Raw genomic sequence first — 18,316 nt, 5'->3', positions numbered from 1 at the left:
TAATTTACAATCTGCTACAAGTCGAAACTCACCCGTGCTGGGCAGCAGCAACATAGGAGAGGGTCGAGGGCGGAGGTTGGAGTTTACCGCGTGGAAGGCGGCAGCGGTCAACCACTTCCGGATTTTGACCGAGAAAACCCTGGATCCGCTACCAGAAGGATGGCAGATGGAGAGCGGGGCCGTGGCGGTGGTGTCGCCGTGGGTCGGAAACGGCTCGACGGCGTAAGACGAGACAATTTAGGGAAAGCGGAGAAAGAAGAGCACCGTGAGGCCATCTGGTTTCTGCTTTCGTATACGTATAAGCATTTTAAAAAAAGAGAGGGAGTTACCCGGGTCTCTATGCGGTGTTTAGGGACGGGGGGCTTGTTTGGTTAGGCCTCTATTAGCCCGGCGTTCACCTCCTGGCCCTCGACAGACGTGCGCTGGCCTCCGTTCTGACAGTGGAGATTACAGGCCCGGGTCCTACCCGCCCGTGGAGCTCCCTGCACCTCTCCCTGTGGTCAAAGAACCCCAGTCTCCGAAGCCTGTTCGTTCCCCCCCTTCCCCCTCAGAGGAGGGAGGCCGAAGGCGCCCAGTTCAGGACCTCCCCCCTGCTGGATTCCTCTGACCCTGAAGTCCTCTCACCCTGTGAAGCGAACCGCTTTTTGCAGGAGACTCAAAGCTCCTCTCTAGACTGTAAGCTCCTCGTGGGCAGGGAATGTATCTACCATCTATGGTGTATCGTACCCAGGCACTTAGTACCGTGCCCTCGCACACAGTAAATGCATAATAAATACCAAATGCCTCCTTGAGGACGAGGATCGTCTTTCCTTACTCCACTGTGTCGTACTCTCTCAAGGGCTTAGCCCTGCTCTCCTCCGGCCGCCCAACCCCCACCTTGCTGACACGCTCGAGAAGCTCCCCGTGGGTAGGGAATGTGTCCGTCTATTGTCATATTGTGCTCTCCCAAGCGCTCGGTACAGTGTCGTGCACCCAGTGAGCACTCAAATACGACCGAATGAATGAATGCTCCGCACACAGCGAATGCTCGGTAAGTACCATCGATGCCTGGTAGGAAGAATGAATTCCACGGGTTAATTCAACGGCGTCTAACGTTTGTAAGACGTTTCAGGGTGAGGGTTACTTGAGGGCCATGGGATTTGTGTTCTTGAGCTGTTGTAACTGTGCCACTGTAGTCTGTGAAACAGGTGTGTGTGTACACGCGTGTATGCGATACTTGGAGACCACACCGCCATAGTGGTAAAAGTTTTACTGGGATGACCGACTTGCAGAGGGTGTTTCTAAACTTAAGCTCCAAACCCAAGTGCTTTCCCAATGCCCCCCCATCCAAATATGAGTAAAATACTGACTTCAGGTGTCAGCGTTTGTCTTTTTCTAAGCTTCTTTAAGGGAAATAGTCTAGTAAGTGCTTTCCCTAGGGAACATAGACGTCACTGTCGTTACAAACCTTGTCCAAGCCCTACCTTTGACTATAAGCCAGGGAAGGCAGACGTTTTGTTGCCAAACACATTGCACTCTTAACAGCCGTAAATATTCAGGATCCGCCTTTGGTCCAGACCTTCGTAACACGTTCTACGTGTTGGGATGGCAGCGTTTTCCTCATCTTCCTACTGTTCAACGAGGGGGACTAATAAGGTCGCAGGGACTGTTCATTCATTGTCGCATTTATTGAGCGCTTACTGTTTGCAGAGCACCGTACTAAGTTTTTGGGAGTGCGATATGACAATAAAGACACGCTCCCTGCCTGCAATGAGCTTACAGACCAGAGTTAAATCGTTGTTATTAATTGGCGATGGAGGGAAAATTAAGGTTCTTCCCCCAAGAGCAGCTTTCCTGCTACCAACTGACACTCGCTGGAGCCAAGCTGATGCCAAAGATCAAAAAACCAACACCCGAGGAAACGTCTCTCTTACCTGTGCAGGCGTAGAGTTTTTCTGAGATTCTCACCCTGGCCTTCCGCTGGTCTGAACCTTCCGATCCAGGTCTACTGTCTGTGGCTTTGGGAACATCAAAACTCAGCACCTTGAGGCTCAATAATTTACCTGGTCCCCAAACACTTGCCACAGTTGCAGTTCAAAGAGAAAGAGGGTAAAAAAAAAAATTAGTGCTCACCTCGAACCTGGAGACTTTTTTTAGATAAAGGGATACCTAGCAGGAATGGGGGACGACTACTAGGAAATGAAAGAAAAAAGGGAAACGGTCAACGGCCAGGTGAAGAAGCGGGGTGGGGAAGAGGAGAAATCCCCCGTGACCTGCGATAGACTGCCTTTCACCCACACGGTTCCTTCATTCATCCATTCAACTGTATTTATTGAGCGCTTACTGTGTGCAGGGCACTGGACTAATAATAATGTTGGTATTTGGTATTTGTTAAGCGCTTACTATGTGCAGAGCACTGTTCTAAGCGCTGGGGGAGATACAGGGTCATCAGGTTGGCCCACGTGAGGCTCTCAGTCTTCATCGCCATTTTACCGATGAGGTAACTGAGGCCCAGAGAAGTGAAGTGACTTGCCCACAGTCACACAGCTGACAAGTGGCAGAGCCGGGAGTCGAACCCACGACCTCTGACTCCCAAGCCCGGGCTCTTTCCCCTGAGCCACGCTGCTTCAGACTAAGCGCTTGGGAGAGCACAATATAACAGTAAACAGACTCATTTCCTGCCCACAGGGTGCTTCTCAAGCATGTTAACAAGGAGGGGGTTGGTCGGGGGGCAGACCAGGGCACCCCTAGATGGAAGTAGGTTGCCCTGAAAGCCCAAATTCGGGATAGTCACAAGAACAACACTTCCCTCAACCCCACACGCAGATTACCCTGTGTCCACCCCAGCGCTTGGAACGGTGCTCTGCACATAGTAAGCGCTTAACAGATACCAACGTTATTATTATTATCAAATCGATAAAGAGTTTTCATAGTTCTAACTCTCCCCCAGTTTTCGAGCCAGCATCATCACCTCCACCGTGATCTTTGCCACGTCGGTGGCTAGCCACTCTGCTTCCCTCGAATCGCTCGCTATGGAGGAAGTCTTGCTCTACCGGGGACTGCTGGGGTTTGAGTCGAATCCTTGCAGCTCTGCAGAGCGCAGAAGCACTTGCCAGGGACTCATCGGCTCAGACTGGGAAGAAGCCCCGCGGACAGATCAGAATCTGGCTTCCCGGGGATGGAGCGAGCTGGCAGAACCCTGGGCCTCATCCGTTTGCCCAGAACCACCCAGCTCAAGTCTGTAACTCGACGCCATTGCTCCTGACCCTTAACCCGACCCGTCGTAACGACATCCAACTGGCGTGCCAGCCTCCGCGAGGTAGGAGGGAGAGGGGATTAGCCCAGCACGCCTCAGGCACTTGGAAATTCTCCAGCCTGAGCACAGTCATTGGACCGGAAACTTCTCGAGGGCAGGGATCGCGAGTTACTCCGGTCGTACTCTCCCCAGCACGCGGTACAGTGCTCCGCACACGAGTGGATTATTTAATAGTGTTAGGAGACACCATCGCTGTCCTGGAGGAGTTTATGCTCTGGTGGGGAAGACAGATAATGAAAATAATTTACAGATAGGAGGAAGTTAGCACCTAATAGGCTATGTAAAATGTAATGAGTGCTTAGGTGGTCCAGTATAAAGTTGCAGTTGCAGGAAAATATGATCTGGAGAGAACGGAAATTAAATGGGGAAGGCTTCTTGGATGAGATGAAATTTAGGAGAAGTCTGGGGTCTGTGATTTGAATAATCATAATAATGATCGTATTAAGCGCTTGCTAAGTGCCCAGCACTGTTCTAAACACTGGGGTAGATACAAGGTATTCAGGTTGTCCCACGTGGGGCTCACGGTCTTAATCCCCATTTTACAGATGAGGTAACTGAGGCACAGAGAAGTGAAGTGACTTGGCCAAAGTCACACACAGCTGACAAGTAGCGGAGCCGGCATTAGAACCCACGTCCTCTGACTCCCACGCCCGGGCTCTTTCCCCTAATCCACACTGCTAGGAGAGAGTTTCATTCGGGCAGGGGGCAGGGCTGGGGCAAGAGGTCAGTGGCAGACAAAAGGAGAGTGAAGCGCAGTAGGTGGGTTAGCTCGGGAGGGGTGAAGAGTGTGAGCTGGGGGTGTCGTGGGAGGACAGAGTGGATGAGTAGGAAAAAGAGAGTTAATTAAGTGCCTTTAAATTGACGGACAAGAGTTTTTGCTTGGTGTGGAGAGGATTCGATTAGACCGTAAACCCGTCAGTGGGCAGGAACTGTCTCTGTTGCCGAATTGTCCATTCCAAGCGCTTAGTTCAGTGCTCTGCACGCAGTAAGCGCTCCATAAATACTACTGAATGATTGGGAAACCAGGGGAGATTTGCGGGGAGCGGAGAGACACAGGCACTCAATCAGTTCTGACAACGGTCCGAACGGGTGCTTGGGCAGCTACGCAGGCCTTTTCCACGCCAAAGCTAAGAGAACCGGGGTTTGTCGCGGGTTCTTGATGCAAACAGGCAGCACCTAAAAGCGACTTTTATCCACACGCTGTTCTCGGAGCATTATCACCAATATCGAGTTCTGATTCTCAGGGTTATATGCTACGGGCAACAAGTCACTAAAATTCCAACAAAAAAGCATCACTACTTTAAGAAGTTTAAGTACATTTTATTAACAAGGTATCCCTTTGATAAGATTATGCTTCAGAAGGCTTTAATGCCCATAGACATAAACTGTACACACTATACAAAAGCAAGAAAAAAAAACACACAAAAAAAATCGAGGGGAAAAACTGATTTTGGACAAACCTCTTTGTTTAAATTATACACAGCTCAATGAAATATTCTTACGGAAAATATATAAATACTTTTTCTTTCTATGTTACAGGTATACAATATAAATCAGATTTCAATGTCTGTTCGGTGACCTACAAACACTAGAACCTTCAAATATGTAGCAGCGTGTTACTAAATAAAAAAGAAAACCATGAGGGTAGGGAGCAAAAGTTTGAGATTTTTACAGTCCCATCCCGCTTTTCAGAACGCTAATTTACATCAATTTCTTACAATGCGGGTCCAGGATTACTGACAGGCCAGGGCTGGAACACTGTTTCTGACTTAATCCGTGAAACGCCTTCTCCCCAACCCTCCCGCCCCCACCCCACCCCCCGCCCACTAAGACTTCGCTTTTTGTGCTAAATCAACCTGTTCAGTGGCGAAATTGCAAGTTAATTTTTTTTTTGGCATAAATTACATTTTTCAAATTAAATAGTTATTTTTACAAAGAAAGTCAAGCAAAATGTGCAATTTATGCATGCTGGAGCATAGCCATCCATCTAAATTACAAAAAATCGGCCAAAGAAATAAGATTCCACGTTCCGCGTGGGGCTTACAGGAGGAGAAAACACCTCGGTAGGCCGGAACTTGACGAGAAGACCATCGCTTGAGCAACGTTTCTAACGCACTCCCAGAGTTCTGGCAAATGAAACTGAGGGATGACACCGGTGTGCTTTACAAAATGAGGACCCCGCCTGGTTAAACGCCAAGCTTTCCCAGGAGGAAATGGCTCAGAGGCTGACTCACCGAGGCCGCTCATCCCGGCGGATGGGGGAGCGGAGCGTAGATAGAAGGAGAGACCTTTTCCCGAAATCCCACTTGGGATGAGCTGCTGTCTGATCGCTCGAGGCCCCCTAATTCTGTTTGGAAAGGTTCTTCCTGTTTAAATTCTTTTCTCCTGATCACACCTCAAAATCCCACCTTGCTTCTCCCGGGATGGACTGGCTCGGTACTGGGGACGGAACTGGAAGCAAGTTGATTCCAGACCATCCTCTAGGCAAAAATCTGATCTCCAAAGAAACGGCTTCTGGTGCTACCGGGCTAATTCACGTGGCTTTAAAAAACAAAAACAACCCCCCCCGCCCCGCAAGAAACAAACAAAAAAAAACTCAACACCTGATTCTTAAAACATGGAAAACGGTTGCCGGGAAAGGAATTTCTGATTTGTATTTATTGCTTAATGACCTGTGCTTTAAGGTACCTTCTGAATGTGACAAAACAAATTTCATAGTGAAACAGTCGAAGACATGTCTAAGTAAGATTTGATGCCAAATTACTCAAAACACATCTGACAACTCGGTTTTTCCTTTGCGAATGTAATGACGGACAGAACAGGGCTTTCGGCACCTAGAATTCTCTTTTTCACGCACGTTACTAACCACCGAGATTCACTGCACTACTTCGCCCCGGGTGAGAAGAACAACAGCTGGGCTGGGCAAATAGCCTGCCCCTGCCTCTCAAATCCACCTCACCAGAAATGGGAAACAAAAACGTGAAAGGTGAGAGTTTTAAAGCGGCATTGTTGTGGGAGCTCTATTTCCTGCCGTCTTTGACTTCCCTCTATCGGAAGCGACTCTAGATACACGAAGGAGCTGGACACCTTCCCTTGAAACAGATTTCTGAAACTGAAAATAGACGACCTACTTTACGCTTAAGAAAATTCACAGTTTAAAACCAGTAAAACTGCCAGAGTTCCTCCAAATTGTCGAATGATTCTTTCTATCACCGAGCAACACAAATTTATCCGGAGATTAATTCTAGCAATGACAGATTTTCCAAAACAGACATTATTTCTGCAACTAGTCTGGTAATAGCTACTGATAAGCTCAGTTTCTCAATTACTTCTAACACCACTGACAATAACCCTAAACTCTTCAGCTATGATTTATCTTTTTTTTTAAACATCTAAATTCGTTATTCGCTTGGCCCCGGGAATCCGCATCGTCCCCCCACGTCAGGCTCCCTGGATTCACGGAAGTACCTTGGAAGGAGCTGAAGACCCACCTATCAGTCAGCCCAAGATTTAATCGAACACTGAGGTCTTCGGGGAATGGGCCAACGGGTCCCTCCCGAGCCATTTAAGGAGAACCCGTGATTTCGCGGGTTTCCCTCCGAACTAAGTGCTCTAGGAGAAAAAGGGACCACGTGGAGGGTTTTTTTTCTCTTTTTTTAGAATATCGGTCAAGAACTGTTCAATTAACGCCACAATGTCAGGAAAAACAGCGAGCATTTAACTGGCTTAACTCTAGAGGTCTTATGATCTGCACCCTAACTGAGGTAGTGTTTGAAAACTACTGCCAAAGTATGCTGATCCCATGACGGGTCGGCTCAGCACGTCATCTCCTCTGGAGGTTTTAACCACTCTGCGGCCCGCCGCCGCCTTATATTCAGTTCTTCAGAAGGGCAGCTGAAATCCCTTAAGACCGAAGGTGCCCACGACGTCCGGCCGGCAACGTCCCTCCCAACCCCCGCCACCGGAGCTCGGGAACCTTAGCGGGGCCGTGCCCGGTAAAAGAGTTACGGCGATTGGTTTCTGCTTTTCTCTTGGGGCCGGGGCGGCTCGTGGAAGGTGACTTGAGAAGCCCACGGTTCTCACTCGGCAGCGGTTTCCACCCCTATCAAGGCTGGGCAGTGTAGGTTAAGAGCGATTCACTCGAGTGCAGACGGAGAGGGGGCGTGAAGTGAGCTTCGGAAATGCTTCATCCCAGATGGGACCTTTCAATGCCGGTACAAAGGAGAGGATATTACCTGACGGGGAACCGGGTGGATTCCGCTTTTGCTACGACACGGGGTTGTTTACAGAAACCTCGAGGAGCGCTTCGGTTAAATCCGCGATCCGCGATCTTGGGGCAGAGTTACTCCGTGTCCTGCTAGTGTGTCAAAAACGTGACTCTTTGATGGTAAAAAACGGGGAAAGTGAATTGATTAAAAAAGTATCCTAATACAGTCCAGCTGGATGGTTTTAATATATATATATATATATATATATGAGATATCAAAAAAAGATAATCCTCTCAATTACAAGCAATCTAGTGAAGAGGGCCATGCGAATTTATATACAAATTTGCATATATGTATTTAATCCTGCAAAGACTTTGATATCCTTAGATACATAAAAAGTATTTAAAAAGAAAAAAGCTTGCGCTTGTCAATTTTGCAACGTTATTAATAACTCGAGAAAGGCAATCACTGAACTCATAACTCATCTGTCACTGCATTTAATTTGTGCAAATAATCTCACAAAGAACACTGGTATAAAAATTAAAGTACTGCTGTTTCCAAATTTGGTACTTAAGGCTTTTCACTACAATTTGTCCCCTAATAGTAAGTCTCACCGATTACCTCTCGGAATTAAAAGCGATATTTACGGAAACAGAGAGCTAAACTATTCCTGTGGAATGTGGATGTGATTGGCAAATGCTTTCTTCTCTTCCCAAGAAGCAGAAAGCTTTCTCATGCATTCAGTCTAGATTCGCCACGTATAGTGCCGTTCCAATTCCCGTTCAAGAACGCACGAGGGTGCGATGAGAAACGGTTAGGTATCAAAAAGACGACAGGACCCTGCCGCTTAGGGCAAATGATCCAATTTCAGTGGAACTAAAATAATGAGCTGATTTTGTGTCAGAAACTGTAGTGAAAAACCTTAATTAGTTCAGAAAAAAAATAAAAAAAGAACTCTCTTGCCACTGTAGTAATAATAATAATAATAAAAAAAATAACTTAGGATAATAAAGTCCAGGTCACGAGACTCTTCTTCAGTTTGAGGTTACGAACCTCTCAAGTAGTGTTGCATACATTAAGAAAAACGGGGAAGGGCCCACGTCGACCCCGACGACGAGCCATTCCAGTACATCCCGTCGCTGGCAACGGGAACGTGGGTTCGGGTCGCTGGGATCAGCCGACGGGGTGCCATCTTTCTGTTTACCCTCAAACCAATTCAGAAGCGACTGGTCGAAGGGCGGGTGTGGCTACGTATTCTCCTAGAATGTCCGGCTTTCACTTTGCTCTTAAACTGCAGGGAAAGAAAAGGAAACCTCTTCGGGGATTCAGTGCTTGGCTCTTGCATACGTTGGTAGATAGGATGAAGGAAACCGTGGTCATGAAAAATGAATGACTCCCCAGAGGGCTCCCAAGAGTGAGAGGCGGGAGACATCGTTTCTGTTGATGGGGGCTCTGGGGGAGGAGGAGCCGGAGCGCGGCAGGGAGGGGAGAGGAAGTCCGCAATACGTCGCTCGTGTACCAGTGACTGCTGAACAGGCCGCAGAAGATGCTCCTGTCATGGCTGTCCAGTCGATCGGAAGTATCCTGAGGCTCGTGGCAAGTCCGTTTACTGCAGGAACTTGAGGTCAGGATTCTGCTGACGTATAAGTTGTAGGTTGCTTTGGTGGTATCGCTAACACAGCTTCTGCTTCTTCATGCATCTGGGAAAGAAGCGGTCTTTCGTTAATTGCTTTTCCGGATATTAGCCGGCTAGCTCATTTTCTTTTTTTAATGGTACTCGTGAAGCTATTACTAGGTGCGGCGCACTGTTCTAAGCTCTGGGGCAGATCCAGGTTCATCGGGTCGGACGCAGTCCCTGGCCCACATGGGGCTCCCTGTCTAAGTAGGAGGGAGTCGGATTTAATCTCCATTTTACAGATGAGGGAATTGACGCCCAGAGAAGGGAAATGACTTGCCTAACGTCACGCTGTTGACAAGTTGAGGAACTGGGATCGGAACCCGGGTCCTCTGACTCCCAGGCCCGTCCCACGCCGCTTCTCTAGTTCGACGACTATCGGTTGTTCGGTGGGTTTGCACTTCTGCTGCGTCCAGAGGGCAAGTGTCTCAGAAACAATGATATCCAAGCCCTGACCTAACGATCTCCAGTTCTACTCACCTGTAAAAACTGTACATCTTGAAATAATTCCTGAATGAACCTCCGAGACGGTAGTCGAAACGTGCAGTGAGAGAGCAGATAGGAAACCTCGGAGTAAAGGCAGATGTCATCGAACGCCTGAGGAAACTTCTCTTTAATTCTAAAATTGAAGAAAAGGGGAACTGAGTGCGACTTCCGGATCGGCGGACGCCCCGGGTTAAGCCCCTTCCCCCCCCGCTCCAAGCCTATGGCGATGTTTCCCTAATCTCGTTGGGCTGAAACCGGATTTAAGGCGTTCCCACAGGCGTTCCCGGGGGGTAGAACTGGGTTTTGCCCGTCGATCAATCCGTCGGCTGGATTTATTGAGTGCTTACTACGTGCAGAGCGCCATCGCTGGGCTGCCTGTAGGCGGAGATGGGCCGGAGCAGCTCACAGGAGCGCTCTCGAACCCACGGCTCTCGGTCGACCCGAGATTTGCAGGAGAGGGCTTCCGAGCCGAAGAAGAGGTGTGACTCTCTTCCGTGGACCCTGCTCTCGGGCCGGTGGAGCTCACACCCCAGGCCCGGGATTTGGGGTCCACACATTTCATAAGGCAGGCATTAAGCCCGTCCTTCGGGTCGAAACACCGGGGTCCCGGGGTCCCCCCCTGCCGCAACGACGGAGGAGTCTCGGCCCGGACGGCTCCGGGCAGGCTCTTGGCCTGCGTAGAGGAAACCATCAGTGGCTTGCGCGGGGCCGCCCTCGTCTCCGGCGACCGCGTCTCCGTAGGGGCGCGGAGCGCAATAGATGCCCAGGCCAAGGGCGCGCCACACTGTAAAATGCCCGGGCGGTCTCCGTCCACGTTAGCCGACCACGGGCAGAACCAGATCTTCGCATTCCCAGGGCGGTGCTCTTTCCTCTGGGTGAGCAGAGGGGCTAAAGAGCTCGGGGAAATATACGATAATCAGATCCGACACCGTCGGGTGGGTACGTGGACAGAAGGCCAGCCTTACGCATACCTATACTCACATACACACACACTCTCTCTCTCCCCACCTCTCTCCTTCCCCCACCCCTTTCAAACTCAAGACATCCAAATGACCTCCATAAATACGTTTCAACACTTAAGCCTGTGTAAATGGGGAAACTGCTAAACTGTAGGGCCAAATATAAGATACACTATAGAAACAATGGCCAGTATTGAAGGCAGGACAGAATATAAACGTAAAAACAGAACGCCTCAGGACCGGCATATCCATTAGTACAAAAGCCAACTGATAGATTTCGATTTTCCAAATACCCCAATTCACTTCTTAAAACGTGTCCCGAAATGCGTAAGATGAACGTCATCTGTGAATGCTTTACTTACGTCAAAAGCCCAGTTTCATGACCTTTCGTTCCTACTGAACTACTCAAATTGATGACCAATCGTAAGACCTCTTTTCGTAGAAGTATACGGCACACCGGTGTATCATCCGGGATTGATTTGACTCCTTTCAAAAATAATAAATGTCACGTTATCATGTGAAAACTAATGCTCCCTGATACGATGGCAGTCTTTAGCAGATCCACAATTTAGAAAAAATCTTAAAGAAATTAGCAACCACTTGGGGCGAGTTTTCCGAATCTTTTTTTTAATGGTATTTGTTAAGTGCCAGGCTATGTGCTATGTGCCAGGCAACTGTTCTAAGCGGTGGAGTGGATACAAGTTAATCAGGCTGGACACAGCCCATGTCCCACATGGGGCTCACAGTCTTAATTCGCATTTTACAGATGAGGCAACTGAGGCACAGAGAAGTGAAACGACTTGCCCAAGGTCACACAGCAGACAAGGGGCGGAGCTGCGATTAGAACTCAGGTCCTTCTGACTCCCAGGCCTGTGCTCTATCCACAAGGCCACGCTGCTTTAGCCCACAGGACAGAGTGTAAAAATGATTAACCCCAAGTGGGAATGCCTTCAAAGATGCCCCTTTCAGATCCATGACTTCATAAATAGTCATTCTAATAATTTAGAATAAATATAACTATAGCGATAACGCTTTCCGATAACTGACTTGATAATCAACAAAACAGTAACTCGTGGCCAGTGTCCCTTCCAAGAAAATCAGCCTATCATTTGAAATCCCTCTTCACTAGCGACCCTTTGGTTTTTTAGGTACTTACCTAGTACCAGCTCTGTGCTCTTGGTGCTACTAGCTGAACCCTGGGATACCGCATCACTGCAGCCCGAAATCCCAGAAAACTTAGAAGACACCACATCTAAGTGATTGTGGATGGTCTGCCCACACCAATCGGAATACGGAATGTCTGGGAAGTCTGAAGAAAACAAACATTCGTTCCTTCAGATGCACGTTTCTGTTTTAAAGTCAAAGTGCTTCACGTTTTTAATTCAGAAAATGCACCTCTGGTCTATTGGTATTTGGCATTATTAAGCTCGGGGAGTAGGCGGTAATAAGATGAACTGCTCAGCCAGAAGGGCCTGGTAAATGCTTTTCACACTTAAAAGACATTCTACAAAACGAAACTGACATTTACTGAGTGCTTCCTATGTGCTAAGGGCCGGGGTCGAAACGAGATTGGACACAGTCACTTTACCACGAAGGGTATACAATCTATTTTATTCCCATTTTACAGATGAGGAAACGGAGGCTCAGAGAGATCAAGTGACTTGTCCAGGGCTAGGCATTTGAACCTGGATTGCCTGATTGCCAGGCATTCATTCATTAATTCAACTGCATTTATTGAGCGCTGCGTACAAAACAATGTACTAAGCGCTGAAGTCCTGAGTCCTTTCCACTACTCCAGCCTATGAAAATTACGACGAAGATTTCGCCTTTTATGAAAACTGCCTCCCCTTCTCGGTGTTGGGTGTCCCGGTGCCATCTAAACACTTGTATGAGGTTCTCAGATTGTGCATCCTTTCATAGGAAGGAGACTTTTCTTACTTTTCAAGGCACCTGAGAACCCTCACAGGAGGTCACTTTTGTGTGTCCACTACCTGCTACTTGGTAATTTTTGATGCAAATCGTCGCTCAAGAGTAGAGGATATTACCTCGGACAACCCCTGGAAACTTTGTAAACCACAGATTTGTAGCAAAGCATGACTCTGAAGGTTAATCCCAAATCCATCAATGCCTCCCCTCTAACACACCCTTAAACTTTGGTTGCTTCCCCTACTGAAATTTCTTTTAACGCATCTTCCCCGTCCACTTGGATGAGTGATCCTTGGGCATCTGATATTCACCCCACTCATTCATTCAATTGTATCTAACTGAGCGCTTACTGTGTGCAGAGCACCATACTAAGTGCTTAGAATACAATACACAAGTAAACACACGCATTCCCTGCCCGCAACAAGTTTACAGTCTGGAGGGCTGGGAGACAGGCATCGATATAGATGAAAAAAGTTTCAGGTATGCGCGTAAGTGCTGTGGGATTGGGAGGGGGGAAGAAAACCAAATTGTACGTATTTTTAAATTACAGATTAAAGATTATATATTTACATTAATGTCTGTCTCCCCTTCTAGACCGTAAGCTCGTTACGGGCAGAAATGTGTCTGCTAATTCCGTTGTATTGTTCTCTCTCCCAAGTGCTCAGTACAGTGCTCTGCACAAAGTAAGCACTCAAATTCCGTCCACTGACTGATCTTGAGAGCAAGGATCGTGTCTACTTCTCTTCTGCTTCTCCCAAGCACTCAGTACAGTGGTCTGCACGTAGTGAGCGCTCAATAAATAACATCAATGACGATGAAGACTCCGAGCCCGTGATTCCACTTTTCTCCTCTGGCTTCATTTTCAGCCCCCGTAAAATGTAGATACACCATCTTCACCACACTATCTCCCCGTCTAATTACCTCATACCGCTCCCAGGTCCTTGGAAGAAAGGAACTCTACACATGAGTGATTTGTCATTAGGGACTTTATATCAGTTTTGGAAATCCCTCAAAATGTAAAGGGCTCCATCACACTTCTTTATGTTTTGAAAACAGAACCTCTCCCAAATCCCCCGGGGAAAATCTGTCCGTTAAATAAGGATACAAATGAAACAGGATCCTCCCCTAATCACACAGGCTGCTCTGGCTAAGAGAACAGTGCTCTTTCCCTTACAGGAGAAAAACTTAGTTTTCATGAGCCCGGATGGAAAGGAAATGCCAAAACAAAGGGCCCTCCACAAATAGTCCCGGAAACCTCGGTCCCTGGGTTCCAAACCAAGAGTCATTTGCAGAAGCTGCTGGAAATTTTCTCAGCTCATCACTGGGATGAGGGCACAGAGGCCCTAAAGTATTTGAGCTGTTCCGATTTAACCAGACATAACGATGGGATGCATCCCAATAAGAGGGAGAAACCATCGGCAGAAATTGGGGGAAGGGTGAATGCGGGCTGTCGGCTCGAACTGGGCCAACATTTCGTTGTTAATGTCCGAGATCAAGCAGAGCGAAAGGTACCGCACACCTCCCCAGCCCGAGGCAAATGCGTGACCGCATCTACAAGGATCTCATCTGACACTGGCCTCATCTGGAACCAGTGGCCAGCAAAGAACAAGACATGTAGAATCTAAAGGCATTTGTGAACAGCTCTCCTGCTGCCCTGCCCTGGATGTAGGTTTGATTTCCCAGGCCTGCGGCTTGGGGGGGTCACTCAAAACAGGGAATCCCCAAAGCCGGTACAGGCTACCGAGATGAGATGGGAGACCCCGGAGGCTTGGCCAACACCCTCACGGCTGCTTGACAGGCCGCATATGCAGGTCCTTCTATCCTCGTATCTCCCCCACTCCCAGTACTTGTCGGGACAGTGGACACCATGATCTCGTTGTAGAGACAATGACGTGCTCACACTAAGTATGAACTAATGAAAATTTTCAATTCGGGATGGCAAAAATAAATACGACGGAATTAAATTCAGTTCAAAAAGGAAATGTTGCAAACCAAGTATAAGGAGTAATTTTAAGGGGAGTGGAGGTGAAAGAGGTTTTTTCCTTTTTTTTGGCCTCATGGACATCCCTGAGAACGAGTTATAGGCTTGAGGCCCTAGCTTTCTCTTCATTTTGCCGAGAGCACTGGCAACATTTACTCTATTTACTGTCAACTCCCTAACATGCTATTAGATATGGACGATAAAGGAAGGCTCGCCTATTAGCCTTCACTTGTACTATTAGATTCTCATGCTTTCTTGAGATGCTTGGCTTGCCTCTGAGCAGGTCAGCAAAAGCGGCTGGTTGGATCTGGTCCGGGAGTCAGAAGACTGGGCCTCCAATTCCAGCTCTGCCACTTTCTCATTGGGTCACCACGGGAAGATCACTTGCCCTCTCTGTGCCTTCATTTCCCCATCAATATAACGGGGGCTCATACCTCTCCCTACCTTACTGGGACATTTTGGAGACAAAAATGAGATTAAGTGTGATGCAGAAGTGCCTTAGTAAAATAAAAGTCCTGCACGTATTCAAGATGGCATCATTCCTGTTCATTCTTGGAGAGCGGCTGGAAAAAAGAGCGGAGCTCCAGCCGGCTGATCTGATGCTACAGAACCCACAGAACTGACAAGAGTATCTGTTCTGGGACGCTCAGTCTCCAGGTGTTTCTCTCTGCAAGACTTGTGTTTTAGCAGAAACGAGAAGCATGTAAGGTGCATCTCCCGTGACAAGAGTACTATGGGAAGTTGTACGTAGATCTCGCAAGAAAGCCCAGTACGTAGATCTCGTATCGCCAGGGACGGATAAGATTTTTTTTCATTCCTACCTGTTCTACGTAGTGGGGAGTCAACCGATACGAACATGCTCAGAAAGGAAGCACTGACCTGTATGACTAAATGCCGAGTTGGCCTGGTTATTGTGCTGGTAACCCAGGATCTGGATACAGACACAATAGAGGCAGTTATCGTCTGTATGCTCCTGTAGTCCCGTATCTTCTGTGTTTTCTAGAAACTGAGAAGCATCTGAACGGCTTGTGTTCATTATTTCCGTGAGGCTGATCTGTTGTCGCAGCATCTGAAAAGGGCTTTTGATCACCTCTCCACCACCGGTGGGAAGACCTGTTGAGAGACGATTGTAGATATTATCACGCACGCCGTAACCCTAAATTATCGCTTGAGTTGGGAGTGGATCTTTGTCTTTCCTTGCTTTCCTTTCTCAAAATAGGGGCTCCCCAAGGGACGGGAGTTGCACAGCAGAGAATCTCTTTCTGCATCCTGCCCGACTCTCTGATTGGTGAATCCTTGGACTAACTGCCAGTAATAATAACCAAAATGCCGGCATCTGTAAAGCGCTTAATATGTGCCTGGCACTGTTCTAAGCACTGGGGTAGACACAGGGTGATCAGGTTGTCCCACGTGAGGCTCAGAGTCTTAATGCCCATTTTACGGATGAGGTAACTGAGGCACCGAGGAGTGAAGTGACTTGCCCAAAGTCACACAGCTGGAAGGTGGCGGAGCCGGGATTAGAACCCGTGACCTCTGACTCCTAAGCCCGTGCGCTTTCCACTGAGCCACGCTGCGGTGCACAGTGATCCCCTATGCAGCCCACAAGAAGTGATTAAGCTGGGCTGGTGCATCAGTGGCCGGAGTTCCTGGGCCCCAGGGGGTTGGGGGTGGCTGAGGGGGGCGTCTGGGCTGACACCTCCAAGGGACAACTGTTTGGAAGCAATCTCAGCTCAGGGACTCTGGTGGGGGGGGCTGAAATGGGTCCACAGAATTGTTTCCGCCACTGACGGGGTCCCGGTGGCGTTCTTCCTAAGGCTTCCCTGAGCCCCGGCAACTCCTGGGCAGACTCAGCTACCGAGAAACCTAGCGACCCGGTTCTGGGGATGCAGTTGTTCAGAACACGTTGGGGGTGGTTTGTAGCAGTGTTGGGGGGGTACAACCTGTGCACAGATTTTGACATCCAAGTTGCAGTGCGGGGGGTGGGAAACAAACCCTCCCTTTCAGAGACGAAGAACAGCGGGTCCTGCCTCCCTTTAGCTCTGGGGAGGATCTGGGCCCCTGGAATTAGCACTCTTCAAGTATCATTTCAATCTGTCTCGACCCACAACCCCCTTTCTAATTAGGGAGAAAACAGCAAAACCCAGCAAAAACAGAGATCCTTAAAACATGAGGAAAGCACATTTGAGAAAAAGTGCAAAAAATTAAATACTAGGCTTAAAAAAACCTCAGGGAGGTTCATAACTATGCTTTAAGTGCCTGCAGTTTAATTATTTGAGAGACGAAAATTGACAATATATTACTTCAACTGCTTTCTGAAAAGGTAAAAACACCTGCTCTCAGACCGTGAACGCTGTGCGGGGCAGGGATTACGTCTGGCCTGATTATTTTATATTTAATCCCAATGCTCAGGACAGTACTTGGCACACAATGACCTCTTAATAAAAACCATCATCACTGTTGCGGAATGGTTAAAAAGAATATTATGGAGTTTCATTCCCAAAGGACTGCAGAAATGGAGGGTCAGATGAACACTACAATTTGCAACCCCAGTCTGTGATGCCCTTCGAGAGTTCTCTATAAGTGGCTAAACCATTTCTGATCACTAAATCTCAGCCTCAAATGAATCGATTTTAGCCTTGGATTTTCTTTGAGATTTTATGTATTTCATTTTATGTTGTGGTCGCCTTGCCCGTAAATGGGTGCTCTGTGCAAAACCCCCCCCGACCTGTACATTCCATCCGTGAGGCCTACGAGCTCGTCGTCCTCGCCTGCTCCTCAAGCGGGAACGTAACTGCTGTCAACTGCGCTAGACCGCTTGTTTTGTTCTGTTTCGCTTTGCTGTCCGTCCCCCGTTTAGACTGTGAGCCCGTCACTGGGCAGGGATCGTCTCTATCTGTTGCCAAATTGTACACTCCAAGCGCTTAGTACAGTGCTCCGCACAGTGTGAGCGCTCAATGAATACTACTGAATGAATGGTGGGGATGAAATGTGAGCGGTGCCGCACAAACATTAGCATTAAAATCACTTCCTCCCCACAGGCCCTCGGTTTGGAAGTCTCGGTCTTGGGCTGAGTCTCGCTTGTTGCTCCCAACAGGGGACTCATCATCGCCGTGCATTTGCAACTTGCGTCTGCATCCTCATCTTTTCTCCTTCTAAGTTGCCTGCTTCATTTGGACTCCCTGCAACGTCCCCCTTTTTTGAATTTGAAACTATGGCAAGACAAAGGAGGAAGTTTCCTGATTTTCTAAAATCCCCTTTACGGTGCAGAGCAAGGATAAAAAGGACGAAATGTTGAGGAGGGAGAAAAAACAGTAAACTACCTCCTCCATCAGGTGCAAATACTTTTGCAGCACGATCTTCGCAAGGAGGCATGGTTTTCTTCTGAAAATAAGGCGTATCCTTTACCTGAAATATAGCAAAAACGCTTAAGGGAGTGCTTTTAGAAAGGTAGTGAAGTAATAAATGTAAAACAAAATGTATTCACCCCCAGCAAGAGTTATGAAATAACAAAAGTCATTTTTTTTCAATAAAAATGAATACATGAATCCTTATTTAGAGCTCCCAGGTATTATAGAGAATAACTAAACAACTGGACGGGCTTAAATATCAATCGAAACCCTTCATCTTCTATAACTCAACTGGAGAGCAAAAACTAGCTTCGACACCGCTTGAGTGACGATTCAAAAACATTTCTAAATGGCACGCTCAGCGTTTCTCTGGAGACATTTTGGGATTTTCTGGGCTAGCATCTATTATCTAGTCAGAACGCTAATGGACTGGAAGTTG

General features: G+C 47.9%; 1 protein-coding gene across 4 annotated transcripts in view; it reads right to left on the bottom strand.

Moving 5' to 3' along the window:
- Positions 1–7,984: 7,984 nt before the first annotated feature.
- The window catches only part of RICTOR (RPTOR independent companion of MTOR complex 2), a 122,477-nt gene continuing 112,145 nt past the window's right edge, over positions 7,985–18,316 (bottom strand). For all 4 annotated transcript variants that reach the window (XM_029058982.2, XM_029058983.2, XM_029058980.2 and 1 more), the window contains 6 exons: positions 17,851–17,935; positions 15,410–15,643; positions 11,780–11,932; positions 10,986–11,109; positions 9,659–9,797; positions 7,985–9,203 (listed from right to left, as the gene is read on the bottom strand). In XM_029058982.2, coding sequence (XP_028914815.1) covers positions 9,129–9,203; positions 9,659–9,797; positions 10,986–11,109; positions 11,780–11,932; positions 15,410–15,643; positions 17,851–17,935 — 810 coding nt within the window. In that variant the 3' untranslated portion in view covers positions 7,985–9,128. The remainder of the gene's footprint in view (positions 9,204–9,658; positions 9,798–10,985; positions 11,110–11,779; positions 11,933–15,409; positions 15,644–17,850; positions 17,936–18,316) is intronic.

Source organism: Ornithorhynchus anatinus, chromosome 3 (assembly GCF_004115215.2).
Source record: "Ornithorhynchus anatinus isolate Pmale09 chromosome 3, mOrnAna1.pri.v4, whole genome shotgun sequence".
Taxonomy (NCBI): domain Eukaryota; kingdom Metazoa; phylum Chordata; class Mammalia; order Monotremata; family Ornithorhynchidae; genus Ornithorhynchus; species Ornithorhynchus anatinus.
This window is presented reverse-complemented; position numbering and strand designations above follow the sequence as displayed.